This window comes from Sminthopsis crassicaudata, chromosome 2, assembly GCF_048593235.1.
Source record: "Sminthopsis crassicaudata isolate SCR6 chromosome 2, ASM4859323v1, whole genome shotgun sequence".
Lineage (NCBI taxonomy): Eukaryota > Metazoa > Chordata > Mammalia > Dasyuromorphia > Dasyuridae > Sminthopsis > Sminthopsis crassicaudata.
Window position 1 is genome coordinate 276,987,352 of NC_133618.1, and position 23,135 is coordinate 277,010,486.

At 34.7% G+C, this 23,135-nt stretch overlaps 1 protein-coding gene across 1 annotated transcript in view; it reads right to left on the bottom strand.

Annotated features, from left to right (window-relative positions):
• The window catches only part of NPAS3 (neuronal PAS domain protein 3), a 1,108,236-nt gene that overhangs the window by 87,658 nt on the left and 997,443 nt on the right, over positions 1-23,135 (bottom strand). Inside the window, 1 exon segment of the mRNA XM_074289550.1 lies at positions 12,655-12,773. Within this exon segment, the coding sequence (XP_074145651.1) occupies positions 12,655-12,773 (119 nt within the window).

Below are 23,135 nucleotides of genomic sequence, written 5' to 3' on the forward strand. Positions count from 1 at the left end.
ATTAATGAATAAACACATTATATTTCTGATGTCATGAGACTGATAGTTGAGATTTCTTGTTCAGGAAAGTAATTAGGCAAACCTTCTGAATATATCTATTATCCTTCTTATATCATTTCAGCACATCAAAATAGTGCTTGTCCAGCTATTTTTTTTATTATCTCGGTCAAATTGTATTGGTATTTGTTCTTTGGTTCCTAAGTCTTTTAGATTTATGAAAAATTATTTTATTATAAAAATCTCTAATGAGGAGAGGTAAATAAACTAGGCTAAAGACATGAAACAACATAGCTATGATCTGCTAAGTTATGATGGGTGCCAGTTGGTTAAAAGACCTTAGAAATGACATTTATAAAGAAAGGGTGATAAATTGGCATCAACATCAATGTTGATTTACCTTTGCCTTAATTTTTTGACTATTTGAGTTTTAGAAGGCTGATCTTTATAAGATCATATCAGTCATTGAGAGGTATTCTTAAGTCTGTTAATAGAACATAAAGTACCCTCTGGAAATTAGCATCACATCAGAAATTTTGAACAAGTTATCTAGAGATTTAGAATTTATAGGTGCTATATAGATGGCTGCTTGGTAGCAGTGACAGTTATTTAATGAAAAGCTTGCAGATTAGTTGCTAGTAGAAATGACAAACTCTGGATAATATAGTCTTTAAAAGAGGAAACAGGGTTAGCTGTACTTAAAATGACACTGGAAGCCAAATTGTAAAGGAGAGTGGTACAAGGTCAAACAAGGACTACCATAACATCATAAGGTTGAAAAATTGATGTCATTGGTTCTTTCCTTTGCATTTTTATCAGTCATTTGGATAAAACCACAGAAGACAATTGTATCAAATTTGTGGATGGCACAAAACTAGGAGGGGAAGCTTAATGTATTGGATGGCAAAATTCAGGATTTAATGCAATAACAATGCAATAACAAACCAAAACTAAAATGATAAAACTTAAAGGGAATAATTTGTATTTAAAAAAAACAAATGAAACAAAAGATTAGGAGTTTTGACATAGTAATATATGGGAAGAAAAATCCATCTAGTGGTTTTATGTGGTAACAAGTTTAACCTGAGCCCAGAGTATGTTATTGTTTGTTGTTTGGTCATGTCCTATTCTTTGGGTTTGCCATTTTCTTCTCCAGTTCATTTTACAGATGAGGAAACTGAGGCAAACAGGGTTAAATAACTTGTCCAGAGTCACACACCTAGTGTCTGAAGCTGGATTTGAACTCAGGTGTTCTATCTGCTGTGCCATAGAATTGCTCCAGAGCATGACATGATTACCAAAAGAAAACCCCTTATGCTGTCCTACGAAGTGCAGTCAGAATTAGAATATTCTGAGTAAGTCCTGATGAGCTCTGAGTTGTTTATGTGACACTTGAATAGCTGACTTGTAGCCTAGGTTCTCAATTTTAACTGAGACAATGACACACCAAAGAGTAACTAGAGGAGTATCACTAGAGTAATAAAAAATATCCTGGAAATCCCATCATATTTGAAATGTTCAATCTGGAGAGGAGAACAATAGCTGTCCTCATAATGTGAATGGCCGTCACAGGAAGAGAAAGAACACTAGTTCTGCATTTATTTGTGAGGGTAGTAACATGTTATATGTTACTTTAAGTGTTTAAGCAGAGGGTGATCAGCCATCAAGGACCCTGTAGATCAGATTCCTGCAAGAGGTATGAGACTACTATGGTCCCTTCCAATTCTAAGCCTTTAGGGTTCCATTCGAAGTATGAGGTCAAGTCATACCTTTACTTATCTTTGTTTAATTATAAGTAATTCTAATTCCTTTATTCATTATTTATAGGTCTTCCTCACACCAAAGCTATATCAATTGCACCTGTATTTATTTTGAAGTATCATCATTTGTTAAGTTAAATGGTACTTGGAAAAACTTACATGAACTAAGTGCAGTGAGCAGAACTAAGAGAACATTGTACATAGTAACAGCAGCACTGTGCAGTGATCAACTATAATTGGCTTAGCTCTTCTCAGCAACACAATGATCAAGACAATTCCAAAAGACCCATGATGGAAAATGTCATCCACATCTAGAGAAAGACCTATAAATGCAGATCAAAGCACAGCATTTTTGCTTTTTAAATTTGCTTTTTTGTTTTTCATTCTCCTGGTTTTCCCTTTTTGTTCTTATTATTTTTTTACAAGATGACTAATACAGAAATATGTTTAACATAGCCTAAATCGGATTGTTTCCTGACTTGGGGAGTGGGAAGGGAGAGAGGAGAAAAACTTGGAATTCAAAATCTTACAAAAATGAATGTTAATAACTATCTTTACATATAACTGCAATTTTAAAAAATACTAATAAATAGATTAAATTCTTTGACTATAGGTATTAACACTTTTTTGACTGAGCTAAGATTAACACTGGGAAACATAAGATATGAGAAGTAAAACACACATTTTCTTATTTTCTTATGAATAATACTTAGCAGTTATATAGTATTTTACAGTTTCCACAGTGTTCAACTCACATCAGCTTATGTAGTTTTTACATCAACCTTGTAAGACAAATAGTTCACCTATTATTGTCCTATTTTCACAGAAACAGAAACCAAGGTTTCTCACTTTACCAAGCTGGAAAGGGTCTGAGCCCAGGTCTGATTAAAAAGCCATGTCTGGTGGCCAAGAGCTAGCCTAGCTAACTATAAAGAAGTTCACTCCAAGAAGATTGGCCACTGGTAACCAATGTTTTGGTTATAGTGATTTGCTAAACCATGAAAAATAAGAATATTCCATGATAACAAAATGGCAGAAAGAAGGTAAAAAATTGATTAAAAATCACAGTTTCTCCACTACCTATAAATATTATGATTTGGCCTAATAATTTCAATGTGTCATCTTTATCCAATGACTAATGAGTTGGCATAATAGAAATTAATTTATATTTCCATTCTAACAATAACTAAAATTAGAAGAAATAAAGTAATTGTAGTAAAATTGAAGGACAGATCAGAGATGTGAATATAAGTTGGCAAAGCTGGTTTCATCAAAATTCTCAAGCAAACACGAATCATCGTTTCATGTGACCCTTGGTCATCAAGGAGAGAGGGAAACAATATATTTGGAAATGAAGGAAAGATGAAAACAAAATCTATCAAAATAAAGTACAATCTAGCAATGAGACATGAAAGGTGATAAAGGTTTTCATATCATACATGAGTCACATCCTGAATTGCTGTCTTTAAGAACAAAATGGAGAAGTTTTGGATGTGATGAACAAACAACTGATAGAATTAAGTGGTATATCTTTAGTGATAGGAAATAATTTATTGCAGACAGAGTATTCATTTCAGAATCAGCTTTTCATGTGCAGTCAGATCATTAACTGGTTAGGGCAAAAGTAAAAATCAATACTAAATTAGAAGACACTGTTCAAATGCAGCAGCTCTGATTTAACTTTTTAAAGCATGCTGTCAATTCCAAAAAATAGGAAATGGACAGAAATAAAGATCCTCTCACGATTTCTTAAAGATGCTTAATATGCATAAAGCAATAATCACACTTGAGAGGCTAAGCAACTCAGAAAATGATGCAAACAGAAATCATATTATTTCATTGCCAAGTAGAGAGAAGTGGAAGCCAAAGGCAATAGTGTCTTAGTTGCTGTGGAAAAACAATGAATGGTCTGGGCACAGGAGGAGATGAGCTGTATCCCATTTGGGAAACTGTAGTGTTTTCAATGATCTCAACCTTTACATTGTTACAAAAAGCCTTTTAAAAATCATTATCCTCCCACTACTATATGACTGTGAATCATGGAATTCTATAAGACTAGAAGAATAAACATTTTAGGAGGCTCTTCAACCTTCAAAGAGGTGTAGTTATTGTAAGTAATCTGAATCATCCTACCAAAGACGACTTTCGTGAAAGAAATAGTGTGAATGACATTATCAAGGCCATATGGGACTAAAAAAAAAAGGCATGGTTCAGTCCTGCAGGCAAATTGAGGGATGACAGATGGACAACTCAAATATTGTACTGGTATCTCTGAAATATTAAAATCCAATAAAATCTTAGAACATATTGGATGTATCCTATGGATCCTTCATAGAGAATTTACAGGGACAAAAACATGTATAAGATGAAATGTGAAGGGACTGTAGTTCACACTACTGTGGGTGAATATCCAAAAGGAGAGAATCACAGATCCATCTAACTTTCTAATTAAGTATGTCCTATAATTTTTGCACTAATTTTGTTCTATTGTTTGTATCCAAGTTTGCAGTAGATTCTAAACTCTGAGACTACAGAGAAGAGGCAAGTGAGAACAGCTTTGGGGACAAAAAGATTAGAATAGGGATTTACTTAGGCTGAATAAAAATGATGACACAAAATGATAAGCATTGTGATATACAGAAAAGCTGTTAAGGAGGTGAATAGAATTTTAGAAAAATTAGATATATGATAGGCCTCTGGAAAAAAACTGAATGAAGATAGAAAGGAATATACCCTTTTCTCAGGGGTACATGGCACCTACATAAAAACTGATCATGTATTAGAGCATAAAAATCTCACAATCAAATGCAGAAAGGCAGAAATATTAAATATATCCTTTTCAGATCATGATGCCATCAAAATTACATGTAATAAAGGGCCATGAAAAGATATATTAAAAATTAATTTGAAACTAAGTAATCTAATCCTAAAGAATCAGTCAAGACATCATAGAAATTATCATTAATTTTCTCAAAGAGGATGACAAAAATGAGACAACCTACTGAAATTTTATATCTCAGAATGCTTTACATGAATAAAATAGAAAAAGAAGAGTTCAATGAATTGGACATGCAACTAAAAAAGCTAGAAAAACAATGGATTAAAAACCCTCATTTAAATACCAAATTAGAAATTCTGAAAATCAAATGAGAGGTTAATAAAATTCAAAGTAAGAAAACTATTGAACTAATAAACAAAACTAAGAGCTGGTTGAAAAAAATCAATAAGCTTAAATTAACTTTTGGTTAATTTGATTTAAAAAAAGAAAAAGAAAAAATATGTTATTGATATATAAAGGGATTAATTCAGAAAGTGGGATCTGAGAATCTTTATTGTTCTGAAATCTTACTTGAACAAAGTTTTATTACTTCCTTTGTTCCCTCTAGTCTTTGTTGGATTTTCTTAGGCTCCTGGAAGAACAGCAAGATTCTGTCTGTAATGTTAACATCTCTACTTGTTAATTAAGGTTGATTAAAAAGTAGAGGAAATTTCTATTTCACAAAAATTTTAGGAGAAAAATGGAAACAGTCTGGGAAAAATAGATTTAGAACAGTACCTTGTGCCAAATGTCACTAAGAATCAAATGAATATGTGAACTAATATAAAATATAGTATTATTTTTTAAAATGGAAAGAATTAGCAGTAGACATCTTTCATAGCTATGACTAGGAATTATGGAATATTACCTATTTATATTCATTACCCACATGTCTAGAATATAAGACTTTTATTCGAGACCTTTGTGTCCTCTGTCTATTAAGAAGACTATGCTCAAAATGTCCCAGATGAGTGATTATTGGTGAATATATAAAGATGGAGATTTCACAACTTGGCTCAGTAATCTATTATAATATACAACAACCTTGAGGAATTGCTAGCATTGAAAGTTTTCCTCTGTTAAGACATTGGAGACATTTCCAGTCTTGCTCACTACTCAGGTACCACAAAGACTTTTTTCCATCTATTTGCATTTTCTTGTTCAGGTTCTTTGAGACAGGGTAATAGCAAAAGGAAGACTATTATCTAAAAAATGACAGTAGCACTACTAGGCATTTAAGAGTAGTTTTCAAGAAACATTTGGCACCCCCTCCAAAAGACAGAATTGAGCCAAAGGAAGCAATTCTTCATTGATGGCAATGGAGTTGATGACCCCGATGCTCCTTACTTTTTTAATTTCTCTGATTTCATATCTCTTCTTAGTCCTAATAAAGAAGGCAGAATAATGATGTACTATAATTTCAATGAGTCTTGTGATGTTAAGTTATATGGGAAACAATGAAAAGTAAGGTTATAAAAGTGTTCAGATAACCTCTTACTGAAGATTTCAAATGAAATGAGAACAAAAACCAAATGAATGTTAACCTTTAGTTGGGAAGCTCCTTTGATACTAGGGCAACATTCTTGAAGACTGGGGAAAGGTGAACATCTTAGGGGAAAGGGAGTACCCTTTTAATAAACTACCGTATAAATACATACTAAGGGACATTTTCCATAGTACTTGAAGGGGTAACCTCAGACTCATGTTTCTCTATCAAGCTTCCATGAAAAATCATCAAGAGCAGAATAAGATGGCATAGAAATAAAGATGGATTATATACCCTGCTGTTACATCAGTATGAATGAGCACCTGTTATACTTTTGCTCCATAGGATATACTGGAAACATTTTTATACTCTTTTTGCTTTGCCTAAGAAATTTTCAGAGACAGAAAGAGTAGTGAAGACAACTATAAAACCAAAGTAAACATTGAATTGAAACACAGACTCTTAGAATTCAAAAAACCTCAAAAAGCAGTTAGTCCAATTTATACTTTAATTCTTTCTTTAAAGTTTCTAAAAATGGTATCTACTTTCTGCTCAAAGACCTATAGAGACAAGGTTTTCATTTTTCTACAATGTAGCTCTTTCTCCCTTTGGAGGACTCTAATTTCTAGAAGATTTTCCCTTATGTTAGGCATCCTACCATTGTTATTTACCTTACCCTTTGGCGTCAAGCTGAAAAAGTCTAATCCTTCTGCCATGGGATAGGCATTTATAAGTTAGAATGAGGAAAAGGAATAGGAATAAATGTAATTATAATAGCTATTGAGATTTCAATAGATTTTCTATTCTTCAAATTAAAGCTTCAACCAATACTGGTATGGCTTGGTTTTCAGTCCCCTGACCATCCTGCCATATTCTTTGTTTTCTCTTTGTTTTCTCAATTTTGTTCTTCCAATGACACCCAGAACTGACTATAAGATCTGATCAGGACATATCTCTTGTTCTACATACTATGGTTGTCTTAGTATATCCAAAGATTGCAGAAACATTTTTGAATTCCATATTCCAGAGATTACTCATTTTAAACTTGCAGTTAACTGAAAACCTGAGCTCTTTTTTTTAAAATCTGAACTTCTGTCTAGCCATGCTACTTAGATCCTGTATCTTTATTTCAGACTATTTTTTAGCCAAACTGCAAATTTTTCTCTATTAAATTCTATCTTAACTTAATTTGACCATCTTTTCCTCCATCAAATTTAATGATCAAAGTATCGACTAACACAGTAGCAAAAACAGCTCATGATCTATACTAACAGAAGAGGAGGAAAAGCATGGACAATATGAGATGGTGAACAATATGAAAAAAATCTATTCACAACACAGCTTCTAATTATAAAATCTTAAAGTCTCTAACATGAATATGTGGCTCCCAATTTAAAAATATTATGTTAACTTTAGATGAGAAATAAAGTTTGGTAAACACATGCCTCGTTGAATGTACAGAAAGTGAATTATGGTACATATTTCAACATATATCAGGCCAAGAAATAAGTCAGGGAAGAAAAGAAACATTACTCATGGGATTATTTTTAAAACACAGTCACAGGGAAGAAATACTATAGTATATTTGATTGATTATAGAAATTCACTAAGATTTTGCTGGGCTTCCAAGGGTGTTAATTTAGCTTATCTTGAATACTTCTAACACCTTTACAAAAGCCTCATTGCACTGCCACATATGGGAATATAAGAATTCAAGGTTGGAAAGTTAGAAGGTTTATTTGAGAGACCATTTCATCCCTCCCATATATGAACTAGAATTACCTATACCACTCACCTGACTTTGTATAAAGACATTCATTGAGGAGGAACCTACTAACTGCCAAAGTAGCCTATGTAATTTTTGAGATCTTATTCTTACATGCCATGATTTTAATAACATTTACTGATAATTGTTCCCTGATGTAGTAAAGTAGCTTGCTTCAGCCACCTATATGGCCATTGGAATAGATTGTTCTCATCCCACCATTTCACTGGGAAAAGTCTTTGCATGTTTGGGTTAGGTGTCCCTCACTCACCAATGGGTATAATAAAACCTGTTGGATACCCTCAACCTGATTTTTAGCTTGTTTGTTGAGACGGCTTACCAGAATGTGGCTGCTTCACTTGCTTTACCTAATTAGAACCCAGGTGAGAGCATGGAAATATCAGATAATGGAAACCGAGAAGTGGTGATTGGTTAGAAGGACAGGGCTTGATAATTGATTGGCAATGAGAAGTGAAGAAAAAGGAAGGACCAAAGATAATACCAAAATTTGCAACATGAGATTTTAGATGAATAGTAGTGTTACTTTAGGAAGTGTTGAAGTGAAAAAAAGGAACAGATCGGGAAAAAAGAAATGAACTCAATTTTAGAGATGTCAAGCTTAAGTTATCAACAGTGTATCCAGGAGGAGATGGCCTATAGGCAGTTTGAATGTGGGTCTGTAGCTCAGAAGAAAACTCAGGGATACAGATAGATTTGAATATTGTCTATGTAGAAACGATAATCAATGCCAAAAGAATGAATGAGATTGATAAAGGAAAGTATATAGAAAGGAAAGGGAGGACAACCAAGAATAGAACCTCTACTAAAGACATTTGCTTCAAGGATTTTGAATTAGGATGAGGGGTTTGGCCTGATATTAAGTAAGAAGACAATGATGAATTGGTTAGTAGGTAGGATGAGAGCCAGTAAAATATGTGTCTCAAGTCAAAAGATGAAAAAGAATGCAGGTGGAGTGTATAGGCAATAGTGTCAAATACTGCTGAGATATCAAAAAGTATGAACTACTTGGGATAGTTCAAATGATTTTAGTCACTAGGAGGTCACTAGTGATAGCTAGATAGGAAGTTTAAAGGATTAGGAAGGCTTACATGCATATATACACATGTAGCATATATACATACAAAGAGATGGGGAGAGAGAGAGAGAGAGAGAGAGAGAGAGAGAGAGAGAGAGAGAGAGAGAGAGAGAGAGAGAGAGAGAGAGAGAGAGAGAGAGAGAAAGGGGAAAGTAAGAAAGAGAGGGGAAGGAGGGAGAAAGAATGGGAGAGGGAGGAAAAGAGGAAGAGGAAAGAAAGAAGGGAGAGGGAGGGAAGAAGAAAGAGGCAGAGAGATTTGTTGAAAGAACATGGGATTTGGAGTAAAAAGATACAGATTCAAATTCTATCTCTCTGATACCTACTGGCTGTATGACCATGGACAAGCCATTTAAATTCTGAGACTTGGATTTTTCATAGGAAAACTGAGGGAATTGATTGTTAAGCTCTTTTCCATCTATAATAAATCCTATGGTCTTCTGTTGAGGGGAAGAAGTCAATGGAGAAGGAGAGATTTAAGATATATGAAAGGATTGCTATAGTGATGTTCTATAGAAGATGAGATGGAATGACTTCAAGGATGCAGATAAAGGGATTAGTTGTAATTATTACTTGTGCAAAGGTTTAGAGAGAAAAGTGTGATACTATGATAAAAGAATAATGAGGGGACTGAGGGACATATTAACTTTAAAATGTTGAACTTCTCACTAAAATAATAATGAAAGGAGGCATTGGTTAGAGGGCTTTCTCCTTGTCCTCAAAATTCCCTTAGAAAATTAGATAAAGGGGGCAGCTAGGTGGCGCAGTGGATAGAGCACCAGCCCTGAATTCAGAAGGACCCGAGTTCAAATGTGGTCTCAGACACTTAACACTTCCTAGCTGTGTGACCCTGGGCAAGTCACTTAACCCCAGCCTCAGAAAAAGAAAAAAAAGAAAGAAAGAAAGAAAGAAAATTAGATAAAGTAATATTAACAAATGGGGTAGTTAAGTGGCTAAGTGGATAGAGTACTGGTCTGAAGTTAGGAAGATCTGAGTTTAAATGAAGCCTCAAACACTTACTAGTTGTGTGATCCTGGACAAGTCACTTAACCCTGTTTGTCTTGGATTCCTCATCTATAAAATGAGTTGGAGAAGGAAATGGTGAACCACTACAGTACTTTAGCCAAGAAAACCCTCAGTAAGGGCAGGAAGAGTCAAATAAGACTGAAAAAAAAAAAGATTGAGTATTTACTAAGAATAGAAAGAAATAGAGGGAAGAAAAAGATAGGAAAAAAGGAAATAAAAAGGAAATGAAAGTCCCTAAATCTGAAAAGCCCCTATTAAAATTTGAAAGTAAAAATTATTCTCATGGGACAGTGTTTAATATCTTGTCTCTTTAAGAGAAAAAAAGCCCTTAGAGTGCAGGGGTAATAAATTGTAGTGAGCACAGAGAAATTATCATCGTTGTTTCTTTTTATTTGTGTTTACTATGTGGTGGCAGGGTGATTACCAGTTTTATTTGAATGTTTTATATGCCCCAAGATTTACTTACTGAGAATGAGCAGATAAATAGCAATGTTATTTAGCTGTGTCATGTCAGTGTGCCCTCACCAACCCTGCCACTAACCCAAATCAGGTTAATTAATGAAGGACATTTGGGGATGGGAATGAGAGTAAATAGGGAAGCTGATGTGTGTGAAAGTGATTTATATGATTTTTAGGGGGGAAATTCCTGAAGTTTCTCTTTTTAAAAAAGGCTTTCTGGAAGGCTTTCGTCTCAACGAGGTGAGTGTGACATCTTTTTCAGAATAACAAACACAAGACACTGAAAGTTTTTGATGTAACCTTAGGAGAGTTCCATCCATCAGGATGGGGTTGGGACAATAAGAGAAATTCTGTCACTTTGTGATAGAAGAGATCATGGAGAGTCTCTCATATATTTCCAGTCTTAATTGTGCAATGTTTCAGTTTTACAGTCTAGTTCACAGAGAAATGCTTTATTGGTTCAAATGATGTCTCAGAATGAGAGATAACTGATTACTCCCTACAGGTATTCCCACAAGGCTAAGAAATCTGTAGGAACCTTGGCTGTACTTTCTGTGGCAATTTACTGAAAGGCATGGATCAGAGTACAGCAATATGAAAAGTCATGGTTGGGTTACTGCCTTGCTAAAGGAATAAAATGCACTTTTCCTGCCCTCACAGTGCTTCTCAGCAGTATTAATCTTATTTTGAACTCATTAATATTAAACACTTAATTGGGAAGAGGTATAGTCAACACCAAAGGAAGAAACTTCCACATTCTTCCCTAAAGAAGATATTATGATTCCCTCTTCCCAAGTCAAAATAAAACTCCAAGCTTATGCAGTTCAGCTACAACTAGTTCAATTAGCCTTGTAAAGGCTGTGCTCATGTCAAATTTCAGTCAATTAGAGATTGATTGTTTCATATGTGTTAGCCAGATTTTAGAACAGCCCTGTTAAAGGCAGAGCTCTAACCATCCTTGAAACTTACCACTTTTTTCCTTCTTTCTTCATCTCTGAAGTACAGGGATAGAGCCAGATTATGAGTCCTAGGCAGGAAATCTTAATTCCTGATAAAAAGGATCTGTTGAAAGTAAAATCCCTCACTATGCTATGCTGAGCTTATGGAACTGAGGTATTAGTACTCATCAAGTTCTGAAATTGAGAAAGATGACACTGGTCACATCCATATCATGGAACTTTTTGTTTGACCTCTAAAATGCAAGATACCAGTAAAGGTGTTGTCAAAATAGATATACCATTCAAGTTGCCAAAGGCATCTCATAAATTTCACAGGTATTTAGGTAGGCTTAGTTTATGTTGCTATGGTAACTGCAACGTTTGAATTTCCTAAGCTCAGAATCCTCCTGTTCTTAACTTTAAAACGATAAGAATGATCACTATGACTTTACATGCATTTGTCACAATGCTAGAGGTCACATCTAAAGTTTATAAGTTTATTGAACACAGTTCAAAAGCACATCATGGGGTTTTATGGAATGTTTAATGATAGTTTCAAAATATATTTTCCAACTCCCAGATAATTATCTTCTTTATATGTGTGGGTGTACATGCACACAGGTTCATGCAAAGTGTTTTAGCTAAAGAGCCCTAGTGACTTCTAGAACACTAGTATATTATTAGAACAGTAAGCTTTTCTTTGTAGAGCTGTTTTCTTTACCATAATGAGGAAATGAGAGGTCTCTCAACAGAAAAGTGATAGACTCTAGGTGCGTGATGAGGAATATATTGTGAGATGTGGCTAATATGTTGATTTGTTTTGCTTTAGTATAGATTGTTATAAGGCAAAGAGCCTATTAGCTTGGAGTGGGGAAAATAATAGCAATGTAAAAAAGGCCATCAACAAACATTTGTTTTTAAAAAAACAAAGTGGTAAGAGAAATAGAGGGTTGGAGTTGGACTCCTCCCAAGAACAGCAATTTTATAACAGTGACCTAAAAGAAAGATATTAATTGAACTTACCTTCTCCGTCAAATCACATCCCCATTATTCTCTATAGTATTGAGACTATCAGAGAGAAGTGTTTTAAGAAAGGGCATTATATGGAGCACTTCAATATAACAGCAAAGGCTGAAGTGAGACTGACTACTCTAATGAGTCCCCAAAGGGAGGCTGGAGTGTAATTAAAAAGCTTTTGCACCGATCAAGACCACGCGTATAACATGCATCCACAACAGCAAGAAAAACCAACCACAAATGACATGGGGTTGACTAGAGATAGAAATGTTTCTTAATCTGGAGCCAGGCTTACCTTATATCCTGACGATTTGATATGAACTCCGCGCTTGGTCAGAGTTGATTTCATTCGGATGAAAAAGGAGCGCTCAAGGGTGTTGTCAGTGGTTAGTAGACTGGGGCTTGTTGATTCCACTAAGGAATACAAAAATACATACACACATGATTTAGATTTGTACACCTCTCCTCTGAGCTATTTTTCAGGTGCGATGCTTGAACTCACTAAAAATAAATGACTGATGGATGTTTAAGAGTGTTGTAATCATTTACCTCATTTAGAAAATGTTTACTTTGAAAAAAAAATGTATACAGAATAACTCCTTTTCAGGCTCTTTATCAAGAAAATTTTCAACCTGTTAACTCATAACTTCTTGTAACATATAATTGCAAAGTTACTTAAGGCTTTGATTCTCCTGGAATGAGGACTCGCCGGTCCTCAGAGGCTTTGAGAAAATCAGAGACCCACTGATCTCTAAGAATAGCCAGTACCTGGGTAGTGGTCATAAGAGAAAGAGAAGGGATTCTTTCTATCCTGTTTTCTGAAAAGCATAGATCAGAATTCTACAACATCATTAGGTTACTGTCTTGCTGAAAAGGATGCAAAGCTTTTGTAAACCCTAAGAATCATAGAATTCCATTAAGTACCTTTAATAAAATGAATAACATTATAGGGAGGGTGTCTAGTCTTTCCTGAAAATTACTTCATTTATTTTAAAGAGATAAATATCCTTGGCTTGTGGATAAACTGAAGGGACAACTTTTTCCAACTGGGTGATTTTCAAAAAAAATTCCAGGGAGCCATATGGATATGGTAAAGCTTATAATTCATAAATCTAGATTTAGAAGTGACCTCCAAAGCTAATTAACTCTTCTTTTACAGAAGGAGAAAGTGAAGTTTAAGGAGCTTATATGATTTACCCAATGCCACACTGATAATAAGCTCAGGTTCTCTGTCTTTAGAACTAATATTTCTTGCTTTGTCCCATATTCAAAGGCAAAAATAGAACCCTGGTAGTAAGCAGCTTGCCACTGGCAGCCCTTCTATAACCCATAGTTCCTTCAGTTCCCTTTCTCTGATTAGAAAATGCAATTTTGTCTTTTAGTTCCTTACTTCAGGCAAGATATTGACTTCTTCCTTCCATCTTTATTTTGTGAAGATAGAATGGATCACATTTGTCTGCATCTCAATGAGATCTATCTTCTGAGCTCTGAGCTTTCAAAGTCTTTGTATAAACAGCATAGACTATATGGCCTCTAGTCTCTTCCAGCCTTACATCAATGATCAGGTTTCAGAAATGTGGCCTAGCTTATTTTAAACAAATAAACAAACAAAACGAAGGTAGCAATCTTTAAAAACAATCTATTACTTTTTGTTTTCTTTCAGGGTCCAGATTTGTAATTTTCATCTATGTAGGGAGCTTCCTTTATAGAAACTCCTTTTATAAATGCAGGTTTGGCACATGGTCTGCAACCTACATTCTTAAAAAGCTCTCTAGGGCACTGAGATGCTAAGTAACTTGCCTTTGGTCTCCCCAGTCACATTGTATGTCCTATTATTACAGATTATTTTTATTTACTTTGGAAGAACTCATAGACTGTACATTTTGACTTTTCTCTATAAAATCTTCAAAGCAATGTTAATTTGAAAGTACAAATTCACTCTTCCAAATATAACGGATCACTATCATGCTCCCCTGTTCCCTTTCCACCACCAAAGTCTTCTGAGGATTACTATAATAACAGACTTATTGTCCCCAGTGCTAGTAGAGAAAAATAATTCATCAAGAGATTTTAGCATGAAGATTCCAGGTCACAGTAATTGTAAACACCAGAAAATTATATATCTGTACCTATATTTACATCTATATCTATCTTTATTTATATCTATATTTGTCTCTATTTCTATCTCTATCCTTAGCTATATCTCTATCCATTGCTATAGATATAATACAAAGATATAAATATATATATATATATTCACACACACACAAGCATTCATATATACATCCATAAACATGGACTAACGTGTGTGTATCTCCTTGTGTGTGTATCACCATATTCTCTCAACATGATTTGGAATTTTCATGCTAACATATCTTATTAATGATATTTTTCTATCCCCAGTAGGAATAATAGATATAGTTATATGCATATACATATATACACAAAGATGCATGATGTCTATATTTATATAGTATCTTTGAATATGTATAGAAAGACCCTATCTTTTTAAGGAAAAGAAACTTTCATTTTTTTCATTCCCCACATCAAATTTGAAACTAGATTGCAGGAAGATGATCTGTCACATGCTGAAAATGAAGATATTTGTGATCTAGGGTTCCTTTTGTATAGTCCTTGTCTTATTATGACTATGTTTTGCCATATTTATACATTTCCATTCTGTTGTGATGAAACCAACTGGCAAGAGTACCCCTTTCTTTTGTGTCTCTCTCTTAAAGGTTTTCTTTTCTATCTTCCTTTTCTTTCTTTCTTTCTCTCTCTCTTTCTCTCTCTCTCTCTCTCTCTCTCTCTCTCTCTCTCTCTCTCTCTTTCTCTCTCTCTCTCTTTCTTTCTTTCTTTTTTTTTTTTTTTGGTTTTAGAGAGCTGGAATTCGATGTCATTTTAAATGTACAGCTCTTTATCACTTGAGGGAGAAGCCGAGCCATGTTATATTTAGTACTTTCATTTCTTCTGATTAAATATGAATTACTATGAAATTTTTCTCATCATCTAACACGCCATAATACGCCAACAGCTTTTTAATACACTATATAAGCACAAACTTCTGCTCTAAGAGTTTAATTTGCCCCTCTAATCCAATCACATCAACCTTATTTCTCTTATCAGAGATTCCCATTTTGAATTAAATGAGCTCATTAGTTTTAATCAAAAGCAGAGAGATCAAAACTTAAACGTAAATGCTTTAGATCAGAACTGTCACTCAGCCGTGCGGTTCTATTTTACTAAAACACAAGATCAGAGACCCTTAGAACCAATTTTTTCTCGTAAGGGATGCTGAGAGCTTGAAGATGCTATATCCTTTTTTTTTTTCTTTCCAAGGACAGATTATACATTTAAGGTTAGACTTAATTTATAGCTTTTTTTTCATACTGGTGGAAATGGAAAAGTATGCCAATCTACCTTGGTCCCTTTCCCATTTATTGGCACCAGTCCTTAGAGACTCAAACTACTGTGAAGCCATCAGAATCCATACTACAAACCCAGCTTCAGAAATTCTGCTCCATTCAGCAATATCATGTTTGCAATAGCTGAGAAGAAATGGAACTTTCCCAAGATGTGAAATATGTTTTCAGGGTCAGGGTTCTGGGTACCTTTTGACCCAACAACCAAGAAGCCATGGAGATATTAGATGTGTGGGTAATTCAGGCATCATTAGCAATTATGATTGTTTTTATTATGTGGTACTTTACAGTATAATACTTACAGGGCAGATCTGAAACCACAGCATGCAAGCTTCCTGCTGAGTGAAAAAATGCTAGACTAGAGCCTGGCACGTGTGGGAGAGGCAGCCCAGTACATTATGCCCTAACTGAGGCCTTAAGTACCACAAGTCCCACTGTGTTGCAATAGTAATTATCTAAACGTATGAAGGTAATGTTAATTAAACCCTGGATAGCCAATGCTAAAGCTATAGCTCAGTTCATTTGAAGTACAAAGATTCAAAGTCTAAATGTATGTTCTAACTTTCATTTTTTGGTGGTATGTGGGGGAGGGAGGAAAAAGGAAGGGATGTTAGACATGGACAAAGAACCCAAGTTGTGGGGGAAAAAAAAGCTGCTTAAAAACCACCACAATGTCCCATAGTTTGGGGTGGTTGTATGTCTCAAGAAGCATGGGAATTTTTTGGAATTATGATTTGGCATTTACTGTGCACATTACCCAAGGATCTTCCTTTGCCCCCTCAATAATCCCTCTCCCCATTTATCTACCAGTTGGCACTGAGATATTTAATGTGAAAAGCAGTATAATCTATATTTTACAGGCCTAACAAACATCAGGTTCTGAAGAGAAGCTTTTTTTTTAACTTCAAGTTAAACCTCCCTCAAGTAAGGAATACCATTCTGAGGGAGGCATTATGGAAAAGCACATTAAGGGCTGGATTTGGAACCAGAGATTGGGGTTAAAGTTTTTCTTGTGAAATGAAAATTTAGTTGACTCAGCTATGATTATATTACAGGATTTTTTTTGTTTTCCAGTGCTGAGGAGGGTAGAAGGGGTGGGAAGGGAGGCAGGAAAGAGAAGGGGAAAAAGAAGAGGGATTGGAAACAATCACTTCTTGAGCTTGGGATTCTTTTATTTGCAAAATCAGAGAACTGGCAGCACCTACCACCCCTAAATTTGTATGCTTATGATTAAGGTTCTTTGTGTAGAGAGGAGAAATACAGCTGTCTCTTCCACATAGTGACTTTCCCCATTGTGACTTTGTTATATGGTGGATTGGCATAAGAAATTAAATGGGAAAGCAAAAATTTTTATGGGAATTTTTTTTTCAGATTGAGAGGTCTTTATATTTGTGTGTGTGTTTTTATGTGTGTGCCTCTAAACCCTGGGAATATGGAAAGGATAACTGCAGGATTCCCTCCTCCAAAATAGTCCTGATTTTGGGGTGGGGTGAAGGGAATGGTAATAGGCAAAAGATTTGGGGCAACGGAGGCAAGGTAGAGCAATGTCAAGAAGATCAGGTAATAGAATAAAGACACTAAACCAAGTTTATAACCAGGAAGAATTTTTAGAGAGTTTTGTAGATATAAAATGCTGTGGTATATACCATTATAGACTTCAACTCACAAAAGACTCAAGACACAGAGAAGTTAACTCTCTTACTAGGATCCCACAGAAATTCAGGACATGAAGGCCTGGTGAAAGATGAGAGCCCAGGAGAGCCCCAACTCAACTTCCTGGAATTATCCCAGAAAACAGCTACATAAAGGAAAAAGACCAAACCTCAAGGCTTTCAACAGCTAGTAAATTTAAATATTTTTAGAGGCAGAAGAGTCAGTTTTTGCATACACTGTAAAAGTTATAAAATAGTTAAGAGGTAAGTGTGATGACTTGCATTATTAGTTAATATCTATTGAAGATTCCATAATGGGTATCAGCCCAATGCCAAGAGGCTAGGCACTGGAAATGCATCAAATTTATCTGTTAATGATATTGCCATTCCCAAATGCTTTATGCATTTATCTTTGAATGCAGGATGCTCAATCCTAATACATTGCCTATAGCTGCTGCTATTAAGAAATTCACACATCTGGCAAGTGTGGAGATTTTATTAACTAATTATGTGAGAAAGTATAGGTGACAAAGTAAGTCCCAATTTTTCTGGAGAAGCAGTGTAATCTTTAGCACTGACCTATACAATAAAGTACAAAGAGCAAATGCTTTAGCAGTGTTTGGTGGAGAAGGGAAGGGAACAAAACAATATGTATTACTTTCCTTTTAAAAGACTAAACAAAGAAGCAAATATGAGAAAGATAGAGAAAGGGAAAAGGAGAAAGGAAGGGAAAAGGAAAGAAGAAAGAAAAGTGAAAAAGAAGAATGGAAGAAAACATTTCTAAGGATGCAAAAGAAAATCCTATCTGTTTATCATAAATATACCAGCATCCGAACTCTGTATCCTGAAACTTAACACAAAACAAATGATGTCACAACAATTTCCAAATGAGGCAAATAGTTAGGTAAAGCTTGGGGCTTATTTATGATAAAAATAAAACCTAATTCTGACTTTATCAGAAAAAAGTTCTGAATTCAGAAAAAATAAGCATATTTTCAAAGTTGAAATTCTGAGCCAATAAGCAAAATTTCTTTAAAAAAATCTTTTTCAAGATTATCATCCACTCTTCTTTTTATGGTACTTTGAAATGTTTGAGTACTTGAGATTATTTGTGCTTATTTCCAAGGTTTTTGAATAGGCAGAAAAATACAAAATGCAAACAAAAATACACCAAAATAAAACTACTATTTCTAGTTTTAAGAGTTGGCTAAGTAAATGTTTGAATTACTACAGTTCCATATAACCTACCTGTCACCTCCATCAGGCCATGAGACAATATTCTAAGTTCATTAAGATACATCATGACATTTCCAGAGTAACAATTTCTCCAGCCATGGTAATTTGTTCCTATCTTTTCAACCTCAACAATCTCTACAAACTGAAACAAAAGTGACTTCAAAGTCAGCTAAGAGCAAAGGTGTCAAATACAGTGCTACTAGAGTATCCGGTATAAAATTAAACCGTGATTGGGAAATATTTTTAAAAATAAATAATACACAATAGAAAATAGACAATGCTAATATGGGATTTTCTAAATCAATTTGTCAGGATTCCTTATATACTGTTTTAAGGGCTTCCTTTTCTGTTTGAGTGTGACACCATCGATCTAAGACACTTTCCTTCTTAATGTATTCTATGTCCCTGAAAATGGTCATTCAGTTTCTTCTTATATCTACCTGATCTTTGGGCCTTTCTCTTTGCCCCACAGTTCAACTCTTCTATAGGGCTAACCATCTCATTTCCTTTATTCACTCATCTCCAAGAGTTCAAATTTAGCCTCAGATACCTAACTGTGTGACCCTAGGCAACTTATTTAACTCTGTTTGCCTCAGTTTTCTCACCTGTAAAATGAGCTGAGAAAGAAATGGCAAACTACTTTAGTATCTTTGTCAAGAAAAGCCCCCAAAGGGGTTACAGATATCAGACATGACTGATAAATGACTAAACATACTCAATGAATACAGTATGGTTTAAAAGAAAAAATTCTGGGTTTGAAATCAGAAGACCTGAGTTGATATCCCAGGTCTGTGGCAGCCATTTCTTTGGACCTGTTAACTTAGTAAATACTTGAACACCACAGTCTTCTTAAATACTAAACCTTAATAAGTGGAAGAAGAAGAAAAAAAAGAAGCATTTTCTCCATGTGGTTTGTGACTGGAAAAATTTAAATTCTGAGAAAAATGTGAATCCTTACAGAGAATAAGGCAGTTCTTGAAAACAGGTTGAATAGAAAAGCTGTTATGATATGAAGTTAAGTGTGTTCCTTTCTTTTCTTCAGTTCACTGACTAAGCCAATCTTTTCCTTCATATACCTTCTGTTCAGATCCATGGTGACAATACATGAGACAAACCAAAGTGCAAACATCCATGATAGATTTTAGAGGACTCAGAAGCTATTTGGTATTTTACCTCTCTTGGTGAAACAAAATTATTTCCAGGGAATTTATTCCCTGCTTTCCCCCCCTCCTCTTCCACAAATCTTTCCCCATCACTGCCATACTTTAGGTACAAAAACAGTTCAGGCTATCTTAAGTTCTATTTTAAAATGTAGTACTTTTGTAATAAATTTCTTTAGAATAAATAATACGTAGCCAAAACTTGACCTACAAATTTCAGTCCTAAGAAGTTAACTTTTAGCAAAATATTGAAGAAAAAAATAACTAAAGTAAATTTTATTTATGTTCTTTTGTTCTCAAACCCAATTCCTTTGTTTCTATTAAGTAAGCTTTCCTCTCAAACCCAGCCCTTTCCACTCTGTGCCCTTTGTCTAGAATAAATGTCTACTTTCCATCTCCCACGCTTAATCTTTTCTTTCATCCAAAACCCATTTTCTTTTGGGAGCTTTTCCACTAAGATGGGCCAGATTAGTAATTCTCTCATACCTTGGAAAAAGCCCTAAAAACTATCCTTAAAAGACAATCTAAATGAAAGGAAACACAAACAACATAAATTGTAATCAACATAGAAAATAGAATTCATTAAGAAAAAAAAAGAAAGAAAGAAAGGAAGAAAGAAAACAAAAACAAAAACCAGCCCTACTAAAGGGAAAATAACACACTTGTGAACGGTGACATCTTAGAAAGGAAGCTACCAAAAGGCAGGGAGGGTACCATTTGTCATTTTGGACCATGTATTGAGCATTATGGATGCTCCATAAGCACTGAACAATCAGACAAAGAGATAGGTCTTTAAACTTAGGATATTGTAAGCTACCTGTACAGGGAAATGCAAATGTTTCAGCTTGTTAGAGTGAAAATAATAAAGATTTGATATTTGAGAGACTTATCACTGGAAAAAATTTAACTCTGAAAAGCCCCTTAGAAATGTTACAGCCTACTAGGCTTTAATCCATTATCTAAACATTTACAAATGTATCCACACTTGCCCAATAGACCAGAACGACTCTAAAGGAGCTGATTCGGATGACTGAGTGAATTGTACATAAATGATAGAAGATGGGAGTCTCCTAGCTCTCTATGCACTTGCAAGTTTAAATAAAGTTGCTTGACTTTCAGGGATGGAAAAAAAATGCCCAAGTTGACACGTCATCCAGATTTCTGGAAAGTTAGTGAACATTCATACATTTAAAAGAGATAATTTAAAAAAATTCTACCCATGGCCTTTTAGAACCAGAGATATCACCTCTTCTGATTTCTACAGGTCTCAGTCTCATAAGTATAGGTATTTTCCTTCTTAATTTTAATTAAGTTAAATTCATGTAACATTTTATCAGTAAATTATTGAAACCATTTTATGTCAAGAAAACTAAAGACTTTTTAAAGTGTCAGGGGATGAAAGAAAAAGAGATATCTGGGAAAGAAAGACTAGAGAAGAGAAGTTAGACAAGATAGTTTTTTCTGTCTTTAAATTTCTTTTTAATATTTATAGAACAAAAAGCTTAATTAATACTGACTTTCTCATATAAAGACTTGCATATCTCTCCTTCAATAACAGTGCCACCCAAGGACAATGGTTATAAATTTTTGCCCTCTCAGAAGGGAACTCAATCGGATTTTATGTTTACCTGTGAAGACAATGATAATTATAATAATTAAAATTTTACATGGACTTTACAATTCACAAAGCATGCTAATCCTTTGATTTCAACAACTCTGCAACTTCAGATGCTATTTTATAAAAGAAGAAACTAAGGTCCAGAGAGTCTGAAGGACTTGCCTGGTGAGTCAGATCACTAGTAAATATCGAGGTAGATATGACAGTTTTCTGCCTTCAAGTCCACCACACTGCCCAGTTGCTAGGATAGAGATGTGTTATCTCTCTACCTTTTTTCATTTGCTGCACAGCGACAGATACCTTCACTGCCTTCCTAATATTACAAGGATAAAATACAAACTCCTTAGCATAACATTCTGTATCCTCCCCATCTGAATCCTTCCTACATGTTCTTCCTTATTTCATGATGTACCTTTTCTTACATATTATGCTTGAGCTAAGCTCTTCCCTGAAGTTGAAATTAGATATCATGTTTTTCAGCATTTGCACTAGCTATCCTCTATGCCTAGAATCTGGGATGTACTTCGGGCATTACAAAAAATATGATGTACCCATAACACATTTTTTAGGGTTGATCAGCATTATTAGCATTTTCTTCATCACTTTCTTAATCCTAGACAATCAATAAAAAAATAAAAACAAAAATGAAACAAAACCCAATCTCTGCTCTGCAGAATTAGCCAATTTCCAAGGTGTATATATTCATACTGATAAGGTAATATAATAGCCTCTCTGGAGCTGGTTAAAACTGGTTCCCTCACATCCCTGCTTGCAATGCATTTGCTCCTTAACTTCTTCCTCTTCTTCCCAGAGAGTTTTGCTCAGAGTCAGCTTCTCTGTGAAGCCTTTTCTGATTTCTCCGGTTACTACTGTTTTCTTACTCTTCAAATAACTTGTCATTTCATGTATACATATATTGTATTTAATTTATACTTTAACATATGGAACATGTATTGGTGAACCTGCCATCTGAGGTGGGGGGAGAGGGGAAGAAGGGGAAAAGTTGGAACAAAAGGTCTTGCCATTGTCAATGCTGTAAAATTACCCATGCATATATCTTGTAAATAAAAAGCTATAATAAAAAAATAACTTGTCATTTAATTATTTGTCCCTTCTAAGTAGAATGTAAGTTTCTTGATGGTAATTATTTCATTCTCAGCTTTGTTTTGAGTATCTGGCCCTTAGTAGGCATGTGATAAATGGTTGAAATGAAGCAGATATCTTATCTTTTTGAGGCAAGCAATTTGTCTAGTCTCTTTCTGTCTGTTTTTGGTTCTCTCTCTCTCTCTCTGTTGATCTCTGGCTCTGTCTGTGTCTGTCTGTCTGTCATTGTTTTTGCTCTTGTTTCTCTGTTTCTATTTCTGTTTTTGTCTCTGTCTTTTTTAGCATTTGGGGAAGAAGGAGGGGGAAATGCAGCTTTTTGTTCTCAGTTTGGTCTTTCTGAGAGATCCTAGGCTGAGAAAATCCTTCAAGGTCCCAGAAGGAGAGATTTCTGACAAGTGTTATTTGACAGAATTCCAAGGTTACCAACACTGAGAAAGTAGCCTGAATTTCCTTAGAACTCCATTACCTACTTTTTTCTTCCAAAGGGGAAATTTTTTCCACTTCTTTTATTCTACTTTTCTTGCCTTTTATCACATACATTTCATTTAGTACTGGGAGGGACTTCAGACATCTAGTTCAATCTT